The 17747-nt window shown below is 42.7% G+C and overlaps 1 protein-coding gene across 1 annotated transcript in view; it reads right to left on the reverse strand.

Annotated features, from left to right (window-relative positions):
* Positions 1-4159: 4159 nt before the first annotated feature.
* Positions 4160-17747, reverse strand: part of ADCY10 (adenylate cyclase 10) — an 89438-nt gene continuing 75850 nt past the window's right edge. Inside the window, exons 22-28 of the mRNA XM_027977865.3 lie at positions 16140-16344; positions 15965-16061; positions 15297-15412; positions 14342-14459; positions 11622-11817; positions 5418-5606; positions 4160-4679 (exon numbers count right to left, since the gene is read on the reverse strand). Coding sequence (XP_027833666.2) covers positions 4518-4679; positions 5418-5606; positions 11622-11817; positions 14342-14459; positions 15297-15412; positions 15965-16061; positions 16140-16344 — 1083 coding nt within the window. The 3' untranslated portion in view covers positions 4160-4517. The remainder of the gene's footprint in view (positions 4680-5417; positions 5607-11621; positions 11818-14341; positions 14460-15296; positions 15413-15964; positions 16062-16139; positions 16345-17747) is intronic.

The following is a 17747-nucleotide window of genomic DNA, read 5'->3' on the forward strand; positions in this document are numbered from 1 at the left end:
CCTAAAAAGAATTCTAGCCAGAATCTACTTTCTCAAGTGATGTTCCTGAGAACCACATGCTGGAAACTTCTTATAGATACTGAGGAGAGCTACCATGGAAGTTGACATGGTTCTAAGTGTTCAGGATGAGGCTGTGGGTTGGAACACAAAAGCTTGGCTCTTGACCAGAAAACGGTTCCCTGGGCCTCCTCCAGAGCAAAGAGCTCATGTTGCCATCTGCTGGCTGCAGAGAAGATGGACCTGGGCCCAGCTTGTTTATAGGAGCTGGGAATGGCAGACTGGGAGGGGTGGGAACCTGTCACAACCTGTTTAATTTGGAGGTGAGGAAACTAGCGAAAAGGTCACATGGTCAGTCTTTGGTGTAGTCTGGGGCCAGAAAGCAAGTTCGAGATGCCTGTAGAGCCTGATGCCTGCTCCTCTGGATTGAGATACATGAAATGTAAAAGCCCTCATTTGCACTTTGGTCTTTTCCTGGTTCTTCTCGATTTCTTTCATCAGTCCTTGGGGAAGTCGCTACACTTCCAGTAACAGACTACCCTCCCCTTGTCCACCTCCTCCAGTCTTGCTTTGGCTTGGTGGCAAGCCAATAAAATAAAGTAAAAGACGTTTTTGAAGTTTTGGAGGATGAAAGATGGTGGGTGAACCCAGCACCCAGCTTTTCACTGGAGGACTTCATCTCGGAGGTGCTGGTAAATTTAATGGAAAGGAAGAGGCATGTGCTGGGGGTTGGGAGGACAACACTTCACTTCTAGTCCAGCATGACATCTGCAGAGCAGACCCCCAGCTGCTGGGCTTACCTCTCCGATAAGCTCCACGCCAAACATCTCTCTGCTGTAGGCCAGCATTGCTCATGCTTGTCTCTGTGTGCACCTGCTCTAACACACTCACCTATCTTCACCCACATTTGCCCTCTGCCCTCCTCTGGAAGGGCCAGGGTAATCAAAATGACTTTGTGTCAGAGGCAGTTCAGCTAAGTCTTCAGAGTCATCTGGATTTGTGTGTGCTACTCTCTCCACAACAAACTGGAAAATTCTTCAAGAGATGGGAATACCAGACCATCACATCTGCCTCCTGAGAAATCTATACGCAGGTTAAGAAACAACAGTTAGAACTTGACATGGAACAATGGACTGGCTCCAAATTGGGAAAGGAGTACCTCAAGGCTGTATATTGTCACCCTGCTTATTTAACTTACATGCAGATTACATCATGTGAAATGCCTGGCTGGATGAACCACTAGCTGGAATCAAGGTTGCCAGGAGAAATATAAATAACCTCAGATATGCAGATGATACCATCCTTATGGCAGAAAGCAAAGAGGAACTAAAGAGCCTCTTGATGGTGAAAGAGGAAAGTGAAAAAGCTGGCTTAAAATTCAGCATGCAAAAAACGAAGATCATGGAATCCAGTCCCATCACTTCATGGCAAATAGACGGGGAAACAATGGAAATGATGAGAGACTTGGGTTCCAAAATCACAGCAGATAGTGATTGTAGCCGTGAAATTGCTTGCTCCTTGGAAGAAAAGCTATGACAGACCTAAAAAGTGAAAGTGAAGTGCAAGTCTCTCAGTCATGTCTGACTGTTTGCGATCCCATGGACTACACAATCCATAGAATTCTCTAGGCCAGAATACTGGAGTGGGTAGGCTATCCCTTCTCCAGTGATGACAGACCTAAGACGGCATATTAAAAAACAGAGACATTACTTTGCTGACAAAAGTCCATGTAGTCAAAGCTATGATTTTTCCAGTAGTCATGTATGGATGAAAGAATTGGATCACAAAGAAGGCTGAGCGCCAAAGGATTGATGCTTTTGAACTGTGGTGTTGGAGAAGACTTTTGAGAGTCCCTTGGACTGCAAGGAGATAAAACAAGTCAATCCTAAAGGAAATCTGTCCTGAATATTCATTGGAAGGACTGATGCTGAAGTTGAAGCTCTGATACTTTGGCCACCCGATGTGAAGAACTGACTCATTAGAAAAGACCCTGATGCTGGGAAAGATTGAAGGCAGGAGGAGAAGGGGATGACAGAGGATGAGATGGTTGGATGAAATCACCAACTCAATGGACGTGAGTTTGAGCAAACTCGAACTTGGGAGATGGTGTGCTTCCATGGGGTCTGTGGGGTCACAAAGAGTCAGACACGACTGAGTGACTGAACAAAAACAACTCTCTCCACCATGCTGTTTACTGTGTACATACCTATAGTATAACTACAGTGAAATACAGACTTCTCTGGTGACTCAGACAGTAAAGAATCTGTTAGCAGTACAGGAGACCTGGGCTCAGTCCCTGGGTTGGGAAGATCCTCTGGAGAAGGGAATGGCAACCTATTCTGATATTCTTGCTTGGAGAATCCCATGGACAGATAAGCCTGGTGGGCTACAGTCCATGTGGTTGCAAAGAGTCAGACATGACTGAGCGACTAACACGGGCTGAGTTTGACTTGTGTGTCTGTTTCCTCTACTGGATGTATGAGCTCACCAAGATCAAGAATCGTGTCTTTTACATCTTTGTATTTTAATCTCTGGTATTTAATCCATGCCCAATGCACAGTGATTAGTCCAAAAAAAAAAAAAAAACGTTAGCTGGATGAGTATATAAGTGAATGATTAAGATGAATGATACATAAAATAATGGAGGTGATAAGAGAGCACACGGGACAAGTATGCAAAAGTCAACTACAAACTGGCCCGTGCCAAGAACACTCGCCAGCAAGGGAACAATAAAACCATGAGTATTCGCCATCTGCCTGCGCTGCTGTATCTGCTGACCTTCAACACCCCCTGAAAGGAACTCAGGGTGGAGAGTGAGGCACTCTGTGTGCGAGAGAAACTGGTGGAACAGGGCTTTAGAGAGGTATTTTGGGGAACTGATTTCAGGATCCCAATCCTTGTATCTCCTCATATCTAGAAAAGTACTAAATCCTTCATGGTGACATCAGCTCCTCGTGACTAGCAGAAAATCTCATTTAAAGTAAACACTTTATTGCACTGAACTCCCCTTCACCAAAATCTTATATATTGACTTTCCTCCACTGCTGCTTTGGAACAGTTCCTCAGAGCTACTTGAGGTGCTGTCTTTCAGGCTGCAGTTCTCATTTTGCCCCAAATAAAACTTAACTTTAAACTCTCATGTTCTGCATCTTTTTAGTTGACACAACTTTCAAGATGATAGCTTTGAAGGGGATAATATTTACATGAGCTTAATATTTGATGCATTTATTTAAAATCAGCCATGTATGATACTAATTTTTTTTTCACTCATAGAGCATGTTATGATTTTCAATGCCTTTTCGTCTTTACTGTCTTACTTGATACTCATACTCATGTGCTGAAATAGAGAAGTTAGGTGATGAGCCCCAGGAGTAAAGTGTGCTTAAAGCAGAGCTTATGTTGGAACCTAATGCTCTGACCTCCCAGGCTGTTGTCTTTTTCACCAGGCCAGGGCCCAGCCTCTGTGGCTAAACTCCTAGTACCAACTGGCATTATCCAACCTCCTTAAGTGGTTATGATTCAGTTATATCACCAGGAGGGAAAACACGGCTTTGCCTTTTGCTAAAGGACAATGAAACATTAGCCTGTTAAAAGAAGGCTCAGATGGCACACTACCTTTGGAAATCCCTACGAGAATTTGAGGTGGCCATTAAAGTCAGACATGGAAAACCTCCTTCCAGGACCGAAAGGTGAAGCGAGTCAACAAATCTGCTCGGGCACCTACTTGCAGAGGCCACCTGGGTTTGTGAAGTGAACCACAGGAGGGGACTGCCGCAGCACAGAGAGAGGCAGGGTCTCCACGGGTTCCTGGCGCACCATCAGAGCGCAGAGTGCCTGTGCCAATTGCTCTGTCTGCCAAAGAGAGACAGTGACCACAGATGGCTTCTCCAACATCTGGGAAGTGAAGTGAAATGCTATGACTTTGTTAAATACAGAAATATGTAAACTCTAAGCACGTAAAGACACCCACCTCAAAATTGCTAATATTTCGATTTTGAAACATTTGTTTCCACAGATACTTGATGCATGCAGTCAGAGGGGCTTTGGAGGCTGCAGTCAGGCACAGCAAAGACATGTCTTTTCAAACTTTGACCTTACAGCCATGAAGAGAAGTCACTATCTTTTAATCCTGGGCAACATACAAAAGACATAACACTGGACATTTAAAAATCACCGTTTTCAGTTTAATAGATTATATATAAGCCTATCTGCCACAAAATGTATCATTTTGATACTAAATTTTTTGATCTGATACAATTCTGCATGTGCTGAAAATAAACAAGATAAGCTAAAACAGTATTAAAGGCAAAGGGAATTTGTGCAAAGCTGGAAGAAAGGAAAGCATGACACTGCCAACCCTCTCTGACCCTCCAGACAGAGGAGAAACCAGAGGTCTGGTTCTGTGTCTGAACAGAAGGAAGTATGCAGGAACCTGGATGGTGCTGCCTATACAGAAAGGTTAATAATGGATAATCGCAAGAGAATGAGTCATTAAAATCTTTGTTCTCTTTCATGAAAGGTTAGAAAGGATTGTCCAGAATATTAACTTTCATCAGGAATTTGTTTTTCTGAACATCCTGCATGTTTACCTTGCCTGATACAACTTTTTCCCACGATGGGAGATTCAAGAGTGTTTGAAGCCATTGGTCTTCTGTTAACTCAGAGTTTGAGTACCACCATTCCTGAGAGGAGAAAAAGAGAACACAGAATTCATTACTGCTCCTCAGCTTGTATGGTCAAGAGTGGTCTAACAGAAATGGTCAAATGTACCTGAGTTTTTAAAAGGGACAATGACTTTTGCTCCCCAAACTAGGATAACTCTAACACACAGAGGAGAAAATTCATTTACTTATTCAACAAATACTGAGTATAAGGCACTGTGTTGGAGACCAAATGATTTTTGTGTTCTAACTGTTCACATTCTTTCTCGAGGAGAGGCAAGACATGCACATGAATAAAGGTGGTGGTGTTTAGTTTCTCAGTTGTGTCTGACTCTTTGCGACCCCATGGACTGCTGCCTGCCAGGTTCCTCCGTACATGGGATTTTCTAGGCAAGAATACCAGGGTTGCCGTTTCCTCTTATAAGAGATCTTTCTGAACCAGGGATCAAACCCATGTCTCCTGCATTTCCTGGATTGGCAGGCAGATTCTTTACCAATGAGCCAACTGGGAAGCCCCATGAAAAGGTAGAGATCTTGCTAAAGGGGATTTGAAGGATGGGAGGATCTCATGAGAACTCAAAGGGGAAGAGGAGGTGCAAATGCCAAACCTATGGATATGTCATCCCTCTCAGTAAGAGTACCGAAAGGCCTCTGCCGGCCTTCCACACCCAGTGAAATCCAAAGCAGGGAATGGGCTTCTTGGGCTCCTTAATATCCCCTGTGAGTGTCTTCCCCAGCTTGCTAGCTGATGCTACATACTTTGCTCATGTTCAGCCAGCATTTCTCCAGCACATTCCCTTGAGTTTCACAGAGCTGTAGGGCTGTGTTCAGGAAGAGGTCACAATTCTGCCCCTCTCCCATTAGTATACAGACATAGGCCATCAGATGGTAAAGCCTTGGGTAGAAGACAGGCCCAGTGGTGTTTTGAGCCACCAGATACTCCAAGTTCTAAAGGAAAAAGCAACATAATAGAATCAGAAAGGGATCCTTGACTGAAAGGATTTTTCCATCTCAGATCATTTGGGATCATTTCAAGGGTATAAGCAATCAAGTAAAAAAACACATTACAGAAACATACATAGAAAGTAGTGGAGATTAGATGATAAGAGTCAAGTAGAGTGGCCCCAGTGGCCGACCCCAACCAAGCATGTGATATGGGTCTGCTCATTAACCCTTTTTGGCAACCATTCTTAAAAAATGAAACTGAGTCCCTCTGAAACTCAGTTCCCCTGCTGAGTTTATGATTAACTTCTTTACCCAAAACCTTATTCTCTTTCTTGTCTTGCCCCATTCCCCTCAAGACTTTGACTTGAGGAGTATCGAAGAAAGCAGGGGACTGGAACTGAGAGAACTCCGCAGGGCCCTCCCGTGTACAAAAGCCCTTCTACGTCCCGTGTTTCTTGTTTGTAGAAAAAGGCTTCAGTCTCCTAGCTCTTCCCTGAGTTCCAAAGGGCAAATTCAAGCAGTTACTAATTAGGGAAGTAAGGGAATGTAGGAAAAAACCAGTCAAGAAACTATAGTTCAGTGATGAAAACAGAGTCTGAGCTCGTCCCCAAGGAAAATACATGACAATCTGATTCATATATTTGAGTTCTTCTGCGGGAACTAAGACTCTCACCCAGCTACAGGATGCTGACTCCATGCTGTCTATAAGACATAGACCCCAGACTGGTTAGAACCGGGAGATTGATGATTAAGATTTGTGAAACACCATACTGTTACCTCACCACCAGCCAATCAGAATAAAGTCATGTACACGCAGCTTTCGCTCCAAATGTTGCCTTTAAAAACCTTTCCTTGAAAGTCAATGGGGAGTTTGGGTTTTTTTAATATGAGCCACCCATTCTCATTGCTGGGCCTGACAATAAATGCTGTACTTTCCTTCACCACTACCTAGTGTCAGTAAATTGACTTTGCTATGTGGCCAGCGAGCAGACCCAAGTTCAGTTCAGTAACATTAGCAACATTTTCTTTTGTTTACCAAAGCAATATAATTTTTGAGATTTAAAGAATTATACCTCAACTGAAAAAAAAATGTAAACACTAAAAAGGGGGAAAACAAACAGCACAGAATTTTAAAAAAAAAAAGGAAAAAAAAGAATCATTCATAACCCTAACACCTAAAAAAAATTATTTTGACATTTGGATATACACTTTGACATTTGATACACATTTTTATTTCTTTGCTATGGACAGGGAATGTTGCCCACCATCCCAGTTCTACAAGAATCAAGCCATTAGTCACTGTAGCCACCCACCAATGGTGTGCCCGAGAAAAACAGGAAGTGTCCTGTGCTTTGGATATTGGTCATAGATAGTTAAGATGCATATTTAAGAAATAATTTCAATGAATCCAAATCCTTGGATCTTCTATACATAGAATGCAAAATGTTAAAATGTTAATGTTAAAATCATTAACTTGTGATGTCGTTCTTTGTGATTAGCAGTAATCTTTTGATGTTTTTCCCAGGAAAAAACCCCTTCCTTACTTCCTCAGAGCAGTTACTCAGAAGCTATCAGGGAGGCTGTTCTCCAAGCTACAGCTATAATCCTCAGTAAGAACCCTGAGTTGGCTTAAAGCTCAACATTCAGAAAACGAAGATCATGGCATCTGGTCCCATCACTTCATGGGAAATTGATGGGGAAACAGTGGAAACAGAGTCAGACTTTATTTTTTTGGGCTCCAAAATCACTGCAGATGGTGACTGCAGCCATGAAATTAAAAGACACTTACTCCTTGGAAGGAAAGTTATGACCAACCTAGATAGCATATTCAAAAGCAGAGTTATTACTTTGTCAGCAAAGGTCCATCTAGTCAAGGCTATGGTTTTTCCAGTGGTCATGTATGGATGTGAGAGTTGGACTGTGAAGAAAGCTGAGCACTGGAGAACTGATGCTTTTGAACTGTGGTGTTGGAGAAGACTCTTGAGAGTCCCTTGGACTGCAAGGAGATCCAACCAGTCCATTCTAAAGGAGACCAGTCCTGGGTGTTCATTGGAAGGACTGATGCTGAGGCTGAAACTCCAATACTTTGGCCACCTCATGAGAAGAGTTGACTCATTGGAAAAGCCCCTGATGCTGGGAGGGATTGGGGGCAGGGGGCAGGAAGAGAAGAGGATGACGGAGGATGAGATGGCTGGATGGCATCACCGACTTGATGCACATGAGTTTGGGTGAACTCCGGGAGTTGGTGATGGACAGGGAGGCCAGGTGTGCTGCGATTCATGGGGTTGCAAAAAGTAGAACACGACTGAGGGACTGAACTGAAGAACCCTGAACAAAATCTAACTTGCAATGTCACTTGGCACTGTTTCACACACACACACACACACACACACACACACACACTCATACTCATACTCACCACAACTGGTATCATACTAAACAGCAATTCAAAATATTTTTTTCTCGTTTAGCACAACATTATGAACTTTTTCCAGTGACATGATTCTTTAACATCAGATCTCACAAATCCAAATGCTGACAGAGTCATGAAAGAAACATAAATAAGAGGTAAGATAAGATAAGACAAGAAGCAAGGAGATTATGTCATATGGGAGAGAGTATGACCTAAATGCCACCCTTCATCAGTTCCAGCCAATAGCTGCCCTTTAGAATTGGGGCTTAGAGTCACCAGACACTGCAATTGTTAAAAGAAGAGTCAGAAATTCAGATTTTTTAATGTGAAAATGTCTTAACGTTTAAATATACCATTTCTGACTTATATATATATATATATATATTTTTTTTTTTTTTTAAAGTTGTGTCCAATGCTTTTGTGAACCCGTGGACTGTAGCCTGCCAGGCTCCTCTTTCTGTTGGACTTCCCTGGCAAGAATGATGGAGTGGGTTGCCATTTCCTCCTGCAGAGATAACCAGCATTTTGAAAGGCATATCACTTTTTTCCCCCTAGTTTTTTAATACTATAAATCTGAGATCAACACCTTTATATATATAATTTTTGTTTACCATCTGATTATCTCCTTAGGGTCATTCCTAGGAGGAGAATTAAATGATGTGCATATTTTAAAGATATTTATGCATTTTGCCAGAATGCTGTCTAGAAAGTTTATGAGAGTCCTTCAGAGTATTAATGTCTTCTCTGTTGTCTGCTAATCTGACCATCAGCAAGACAATGTCTTATTCTTTTATTTCATTTACTTCAATATCATTGAAAGCAAAGGAACCAGAGATCAAATTGCCAACATCCGTTGGATCATAGAAAAAGCAAGGGAATTCCAGAAAAGCTTCTACTTCTGCTTCATTGACTAAAGCCTTTGATCATGTGGATCACAACAAACTGGAAAATTCTTCAAGAGATGGGAATACCAGACCATCTTACCTGCCTCCTGAGAAACCTGTATGCAGGTCAAGAAGCAATGAGTAGAACTGGACATGGAACAATGAACTGGTTCAAAATTTGGAAAGGAGTACATCAAGGCTGTATATTGTCACTCTGCTTATTTAATCTATATGCAGAGTACATCATGTGAAATGCCAGGTTGGATGAATCACAAGCTGGAATCAAGATTGCTGTGAGAAATATCAATAACCTCAGATATGCAGATGACACCACCCTAATGGCAGAAAATAAAGAGGAACTAAAGAGCCTCTTGAAGAAGGTGAAAGAAGAGAGTGAAAAAGCTGGCTTAAAACTCAACATTCAAAGAACTAAGATCATGGCATCCAGTCCCATCGCTTCATGGTAAATAGATGGGGAAAAAATGAAAACAGTATAGACTTTATTTTCTTGGGCTCCAAAATTACTGGGGACAGAGATTACAGGCTTGAAGTTAAAAGACACTTGCTCCTTGGAAGAAAAGCATTGACAAACCTAGACAACATATTAAAAAGCAGAGACATCACTTAGCAGTCAAAGGTCTGTCTAGTCAAAGCTAGGGTTTTCCCAGTAGTCATGTACAGATGTGAGAGTTGGACCATAAAGAAGGCTGAGTACTGAAAAATTGCTACTTTCAAACTGTGGTGTTGGAGAAGACTCTTGAGAGTCCCTTGGACTACAAGGAGATCCAACCAATCAATCCTAAAGGAAATCACCCCTGAATGTTCATTGGAAGGATCGATGCCGAAGCTGAAGCTTTACTTTGGCCATCTAATGGGAAGAGCTGACCCACTGGAAGACACCCTGATGCTGGGAAAGACTAAAAGCAGGAGGGGAAGGGGATGACAGAGAATGAGACAGTTGGATGGCATCAGCGACTCAGTGGACGTGAGTTTGAGCAAAGTGCAGGAGATAGTGAAGGACAGGGAGGCCTGGCGTGCTGCAGTCCATGGGGTCACAGAGTCAGACACGATGAATAACAGCAACAACAAACTTCAGTATCATAGAAATGGATTGAAACATAGATTTCTCCTGACTAAACTGTTACATGTTTTCATCTATCAATTCTTTATTCCAGAAATTAAACATCTACTGTATGTAATCAACCCTATAGGACATTCCCAGAACAAACCATTCACACCACATCCTCTGCCTTCCGCTTGTTTGTAGAAAAGCTATATAGTCTATCTCCCAGGCCTCCAGTGAGTCAGAGAAGACTGGCTCCAGGATTAATGGCTGAAGGGATATGACTGTGTAGTGACAAGAATAGCAGTTAGGCCAGGAGAATTGATAACAATTTAAACAGTACATCAGCCATATGGCAGCCGAGACTCTTTAGTTCCTCCCTGAAGTAACTAGATAACAGTACCTGTTATACTTTTCCTGAGTTGTTTTATAGATGCTGAAACTCCCACCAGATGGAAGAAGTTAACTACTTAATGACCCCAAGATGTAGCCCCAGACCTACCAGAACCTGAGGATTGATCATGGTAACCTCTGGGACACTGCTCTGCTTCCTCACCGTCAACCAATCAGAGAACTGTGCATGAGTTAATCACATACCCTGTGCCTTCTCTCCTTCTTGCCTTTAAACATGCTTCCTTGAAACCTATTGGGGAGTTCAGGTTTTTTGAGTATTAGCTGCCCTGGACTCCTCATCTGGGCTTCCCTGGTGGCTCAGAGGTTAAAGCATCTGCCTGCAATGTGGGAGACCTGGGTTTGATCCCTGGGTTGGGAAGATCCCCTGGAGAAGGAAATGGACTCCTCATCTGGCACCTTACAGTAAAGGGTGTACTTTTCCTCATCACAACCCAGTATCACTAGATCGGCTTTACTGTACTTGAGAGAATGAACCCAAGTTTGGTTCAGTAACATATGTAAAAGGTATTGCTCTATGTTTAGCGGGAAATACCAGGTTTGATTTTGTGTTCTTTTGGGCTCTCTTATTCTGTCTACTCCCCGCCTCTACAACTCCCTCCCAATCCTGGGCTTCCCACCTCCATCACCTTGAAATCACAAACTCCTAAAGTACAAAGAGAAGCCTTTACTCATCTTTGCTGCAATCCCAATAGCAACTATTATGTTTTTAGCCTGTTCTGTCTTTGGGATGGGATTCCCAGGTGACTCAGTGGTAAAGAATCTGCCTGCCAACGTAGGAGATGCAGGAGATGCGGGTTTGATCCCTGGGTCAGGAAGATCTCCTGGAGGAGGGCATGGCAACCCACTCCAGTATTCTTGCCTGGAGAAGCCCATGGACAGAGGAACCTAGCAGACAACAGTCCATAGGGTCGCAAAGAGTCAGATATGACTGATGTGACTGAGCATGAGCAGGAGCACGATTCATAAAATATCTTATTTAGTAGTAAGTTTAAAAAAATGGAAATGCATGCACATATATAGAAGAAAATTTGGAAATTGATTTCTCAACATGCATAAAGTGGTTATCTCTCAGTAGTAAGGTAAGTAAGGCAATTCATGTTCTAATTATGGGGATAGAATTACCTTCAAAACTTACCCTACAAACAGGCAGAACTTCTACAATCAGAGAAAATAATTATCACAGAAGGTAGAGAAAAAGCCATTTAAGGTATGAAGTCCCCTGGAAACCAAAGAAGAGGCCTCACCTTGAGCAGGTCGACTCCACTGTCTTGAGCGTTCTCTGACTGTTCTTCAATTTGCTTTTGAAGGTAAAGAACTTGACCTTCCATGTACCTACTGATACTTATGCAGTAAAGAGCTGTTGGGGTTCTTCTTGACACAAGATTTTTGGCTCTATTGGAAAATACATGAAAGCTGTTCCATTCCTGAAGTCTGGCATACCTATATTACCACAGAAGAATAAGAAAAATCCATATCACCCTTAGAATGGGTTGGTTTTCTGAAATGAGTCTCTCTAGAGGTGTAGCTGCAAGAATGTGGATCTCTGGAAGCCTGTCACTGGCCTATTCATGGGAAATATCTGATATAGAACAAGGACAGAATAGAACTTTTTTGATAATTTGAAATTAATAGAATTGGGGGGAATACTTGGATAATATTAGGTACCGTTTAACTCTCTGACTCTAAAAAATGAGGGAACTCCTTGGTGGTCCAGTGGTTAGGACTCTGTGCTTCCACTACTGAGGGTCCCAGTTCAATCCCTGGTCAGGGAATTAAGATCCTGCGAGCTGTGCAGTGTGGCCAAGGGAAAAAATTACAAAGTGAAACAGAGCAGGCTGATTCCAAAGAGAGCGAGCCCAGGCTAATACTACTCAAAGTGTGGACCATAGAAAGGAATCGTCAGCATCATCTGAGTGCTTCTTAGACATGCAAGTTCTCTGGTCCAATCTAGATCTGCTGAATCAGACACTCTGGGGATGGGACCAGAAATCTGAGTTAATGTACTCTCCAGATGATTCCTATGCCCATAAAGTGGGAGTAGTTTTGTCTTAAGCTACAGTTGTTGCAAGAACTCCTCAGGGAAGATAGAGTAGAATAAGAAATTAAGGTGATTTTTGAATTTTAGATTCTTGAACTTTAACTCATATGTGCAAACTAATTTGACTTTGGACTTCTATCTCTTTAGACTTTAGCTAGCAAAACATAAACTAAATTAACTTTTAAATCCAAATTTTTGGATTTTAATTTCTCCCAATGAGTTTTATAATAAGAGATTTCTATTTGAATATGAAACTGCTCTAGTCTGTGGCACTTTATATCGGAATGTCTTTGCATTGTCATTTAACATTATAAAATCTCTAAATATTAGACTACATGACTGCATATGTAATTTGAGATGGGAAGTGTGTGTGAAAGTCGCTCAGTATGTCTGACTCTTTACAACCTCATGGACTGCAGCCTGCCAGGATCCTGTCCATGGAATTCTCCAGGCCAGACTACTGGAGTGGGTAGCCTGTCCCTTCTCCAGGGGATTTTCCCAATGCAGTGATTGAACCCAAGTCTCCTGCATTGCAGGTTGATTTTTTACCTGCTGAGCCACAAGGGAAACCCAAGAGTACTGGAGTGGGTAACCTATCCCTTCTCCAGCGGATCTTCCCAACCCAGGAATCAAACTGGGGCCTCCTGCATTGCAGGCAGATTCTTTACCAATTGAGCTATGAGGGAAGCCCACATGACTGCTTATATAATTTGAGATGGGAAATGGAATAAGGAATAACTTTCAAGTCTTGGGGACGGCTGTAGCAGTAATTTAGTTAATGTTCTGGAGCCTTACTATTAACCTACTTCCTTGAAGCTAAGGTCATAGTTGCAGCCTTACTGAGTTGAAAATGTATGGGTTAAAAGATGAAGCTTTAGTGGGTTAATGGCTTAATGGGTTAATGGGGCAGGAGGGCTGCTTATTCCACCCTCCTGTAGCTTCCTTCTATGTGAGAGAGCTCCACTGGTATAAAATTCTCCATTTCTTTCCCTGCCTCACTCACACCTCCAGTGGTAAGGAGTGACTTGGTTGGCTGGTGACTTTGGGAGAGGAATTAGGCAGATGTAGCTCTCTTTCATCTTGAGAGCCAGTGAGAGCCTGGGGCCCACACAGGGAGCATGGTACTACCTGCCTTAATGGGGTGGAGAAAGGGCAGAGTTTTCTAGAACTTCTTGCTGCTGATAGGGAAGTCTAATCCTGAGGTTCAATATCAAGAAGCTCACTTCTCTGCAGATACAAGCCATGTCTTCCAACATGGACTCTGCTGCTGCTAAATTGCTTCAGTTGTGTCCGACTCTGTGCGACCCCATAGATGGCAGCCCACCAGGCTCCCCCATCCCTGGTAGTCTCCAGGCAAGAACACTGGAGTGGGTTGCCATTCCTTCTCCAATGCATGAAAGTGAAAAGTGAAAGGGAAGTCGCTCAGTCGTGTCCAGCTTTTTGCGACCCCATGGACCGCAGCCTACCAGACTCCTCTGTCCATGGAATCTTCCAGGCAAGAGTACTGGAGTGGGGTGCCATCACCTTCACTGAACATGGACTCTATCAACAGTGATTACGATTCCATCTTGGGGGTGGGGAGGGGGCGAGTGTGCTATATATTAGTCTCCCTCAAATCCCAACACTTCTCAGAAGCAAGTACTCTTTTCTTATCCATCTCTGTACTAACACAACATGCTTTGTATGAGATAAATGCTTGTTGCACTGAATACAATCTAAGTAGCATCACTGTTCTGGCCTTGGTTGAGGGGGATGAACTAGGTAATCCCCAAGGTGCCTTTCTGAGTAAATCTGCTCTGTCACCTTCAATCTGTCTTAAAAATTACTGTCCCTTTCTTTCCTTCATTTTTAGAAAATCTCATAGAACTCTTCCAGGATTCAACATTTTCAAATTCGGGAATTTAGTGTTATGCAACACAGTGTTACCAGATAGCGATACATGAGTAAAGTCCCAGGAGCATTCCACTTTGGAATTTGAGGATTCTGTTGTCTTCATTTTGGTGTATGAATTGCAAACATTCTTCAAAGGGTCTATAAACAAAGCCTTAAATAAAAGAGAAACAGGAGAGCTTGGCTGGTAGATTGAGAGTGGAGGGATATCATCATCTTTCTGGCCTAGTAACTCCCAGAATAGTTCCCACTCTGAGGAGAAGTCTCAATCTCTGTTACTTTATCAGTCCAAAGGGCCCCGTAGGTTGCAACAACCAGGTGGCTGCACTGCCCTGTGTTTGCTGAGTTTCTGCTTTTGTGGAAGTTTATGCATGTAACTTACAAGTACACAGTGTCAACCAGGCAGAAGTGGGGGTTAAACCAACCTCCCTGCTTGCATCTAAGGAATCAGCCTCAGTGTAGCCTGGGACTTGAAAATACAGGTGGGAAAAAGAGTGCCCAGGTTGGCAGCTCTGGTTTAATATGCACACTGGGGCCTGCCTGCCTGGTATAACCTGAAGACTATCAGGAAAGAACTAGTTTTCCAAATCACCAACAGCTACCAGTCAATGAAACCCTTAGTATTAGCATCCCTGTCCTTCACTTTAAAGCATGAAATCTCCAAGTATATCCTGCTAAAAATTAAATGCCCTAGTGGAAGGTACATAGCAAGACATCATCAGTCACGATCACTATCACAGTGTGACAAATGATCTGATATATTAACTGGCAGCTTACATTCTAAACTTTATTTCTTCTCGGTCCTTTATAATTCTTGCACTTTTTAGATGGCTCCTTATCTCATATCGCCAGGCTCTCTCCTTCCCGTTCCTGTATGTCTTTCTAGCCAGAAACCCACAGGTCTCAATACCCCTGCCCTGACCACTGCCACACCACACCAACACAAGTGCCGTGGACCCCCAGTTCTCATAAATTCCAAGGTCATGCTCACCAGCATAAAGCATGATATCCAAGCAAATAAAATAGAAAAACGCCCTGCTGAAGATATGCTCTTCTGCTACAGAAAGATCCCACAGCCACCCCAGAACCTGGATCAGCTGCTTGTATCTATGGAAAAAAAAAAAAGGTGGTAGGATTAAGAAATGGTAGGGGGAGAGAAGGATGTTCAGTTCTAGTCTCAGTCCTGCCCAGTAATGCAGAACCAAATACAATCCTGAAACAGACTTCAAACCTACTCTTAAATCTCAAATTGACTCTGTTCAATTGTTCTTTCATAGACGTCTCTATGAAGGTGGCCAGAATCAGACCAACTTGTCCTGGGCCTCTGGTCTTGGTTGCTATTCTCTGGGCATTTGCCTCTCCTATGAGCGCATTCCCTTTCTGCCCCCTGGCAGTGGTGGAGGCCTGATCCCCACACACAGGTGTTGACAGTCTGGCCCTCTTCCAGTTGCTGGCCAGAGCAACCAGGGTAGATATGGTGCCTGGGAACGAGTTCTGTGAGAGAGCAGTGACATCCAAAGGGTGGTGATCATTGGTTACACCAGCTTTTGGTAAACCCTATTCCCTTCCCCATCCTATGGCCAGGGTTAAGTAAATCCAGAACATTCCATAAGTATATCTTTCTTCCTCTCATTTTGGAAAGTTCCTCTAGATAAATACCTGTTTTTCAAGAAGAGGGATTTACAAAGCCAGCAGAGGACCAGATAGTGTTTATTGGGATTCCGGAGCAATGACCACATCTTGTGGGCTCGAGAACCTGGGAACAAAACAATTCCAGTATAGTTCTGCTTATTACTTGTATTTGCATGCCCTTTCTTGACCAGCCAGCCCTTACCTAAGTCAATGGCCAAGTCCAAGTGACCCATTAGGAGCTTGATATAACCAAGCCTATCGGCCACATAGGTCATGATTTCAACGCTCTCGCGTTTCAGGGGCAGGTTGAAGATCTGCTTCATGGCCATGACCTCGTATTTGAACCACACGTCCTCGTAGCCAGCTAGATGTTGATACAGCGAATAGTCCAGGTAGGCCTTAATGATCTGAAATGGCAGCAGTGGAGGAAAGGAAGAGAGATGGGGCAAGACTTAGATGGAACCCAAAGCAGAAAGACCAGGATATCACCCAATATCTGCCAGTAAACATGGATTCATTGAGCTTTGGAATGGAGCTGGACATTTGACCAAACCATGGGCTTAGATACAGAAACTAAGCTGAGTTCCTGCAGTTTAATGCATGAGTTCATGCATTAAACAAGAACTATATAAGACAAGCTCAATGGCCCCTTTTGCCCATAGAGAGTCCTTGACACAATCTAAGAACCTGAATTTTTGTGAAAAATAAAAGCAATAGCTTATATATGTGGATATATGACTGCATACCAGAAGGCCTGGAAGGATTTATTCCAAACTGTAAAAAGCAGTTTACCTATTTGTTGCAGTTGGAGGAAAAATTTGAGGAACTTTTAATTTTATGCATTTCTGTGATGTTTAATTTAGTGTTATAACAAGCATGTATTACTTTCTTTATTTAACAATAAAGAAAGGTTGATTTTTTTTTTTTGCTTTAAAAAAAAAGTAAGGATTAGGTCTAAACTTAATTGGGAGATTTATGAAAAGTTTGTTACTGTTTAAACAGCTCTTTAAAAATGATAAAGTTGCTCCAAGATAGAAATGTTTAGAGAAGGCCGAAAAGAGTCCCTGCTACAGACACAGTTTACTATTAAAAAGAAAAACACCAAAACTTCCACAAAGCTCAGACTACATATAAACTATTTTGAAAAATACAAACAGAAGAAAGACAGAACCTCGCATGGTAGAATGGTCTGGAGGCATTTAGGGAATTCCTTTACTCCTTGTTTAGAACGTGTTTCAAGATAATGTGGCCAGTAGGGAGGAAACAGGGGGTGAGAGAAAGAGAATTGTTGGGCAAATGAAAAATCACATCTATAATAAAGCCTAGTTCTTCTCAGATTTGGACCAAGAGAACTGAGGCCAACTGCTTCACTTTGTGGGGAAAATATAAAGCTACAAGTTATATTGATATAGTGATTTGCTAGTAGTCACACCACAGATAGATGTAGAGTCCTAGAAACTTCTCTCTCGGTCTTTTTAAAAATAATTATTTTATTCTTTATTACTATTTTCTGTCTTTATTAATCTTTGGTTGCACTGGGGCTTCATTGCCATGTGTGCACTTTCTCTAGTTGTGAGCAGGGGCTACTCCATGTTGCGGTGGACTGGCTTCTGTTGCCGGCGCTTCTCGTGTGTAGTCCAAGCTCTAGGAACACAGGCTCCAGGAGCTGTGGCCCACGGGCTTTTAGTGGCTCTGCACCATGTGGACTCTTCCCAGGCCAGGGATTGAACCCGTGTCCCCAGCACTGGCAGGCAGATTCTTAGCCACTGGACCACTGGGGAAGGCCTGGAAACTACTCTCCTGGTGCCCG

The sequence above is a fragment of the Ovis aries genome, chromosome 1, assembly GCF_016772045.2.
Source record: "Ovis aries strain OAR_USU_Benz2616 breed Rambouillet chromosome 1, ARS-UI_Ramb_v3.0, whole genome shotgun sequence".
Taxonomy (NCBI): domain Eukaryota; kingdom Metazoa; phylum Chordata; class Mammalia; order Artiodactyla; family Bovidae; genus Ovis; species Ovis aries.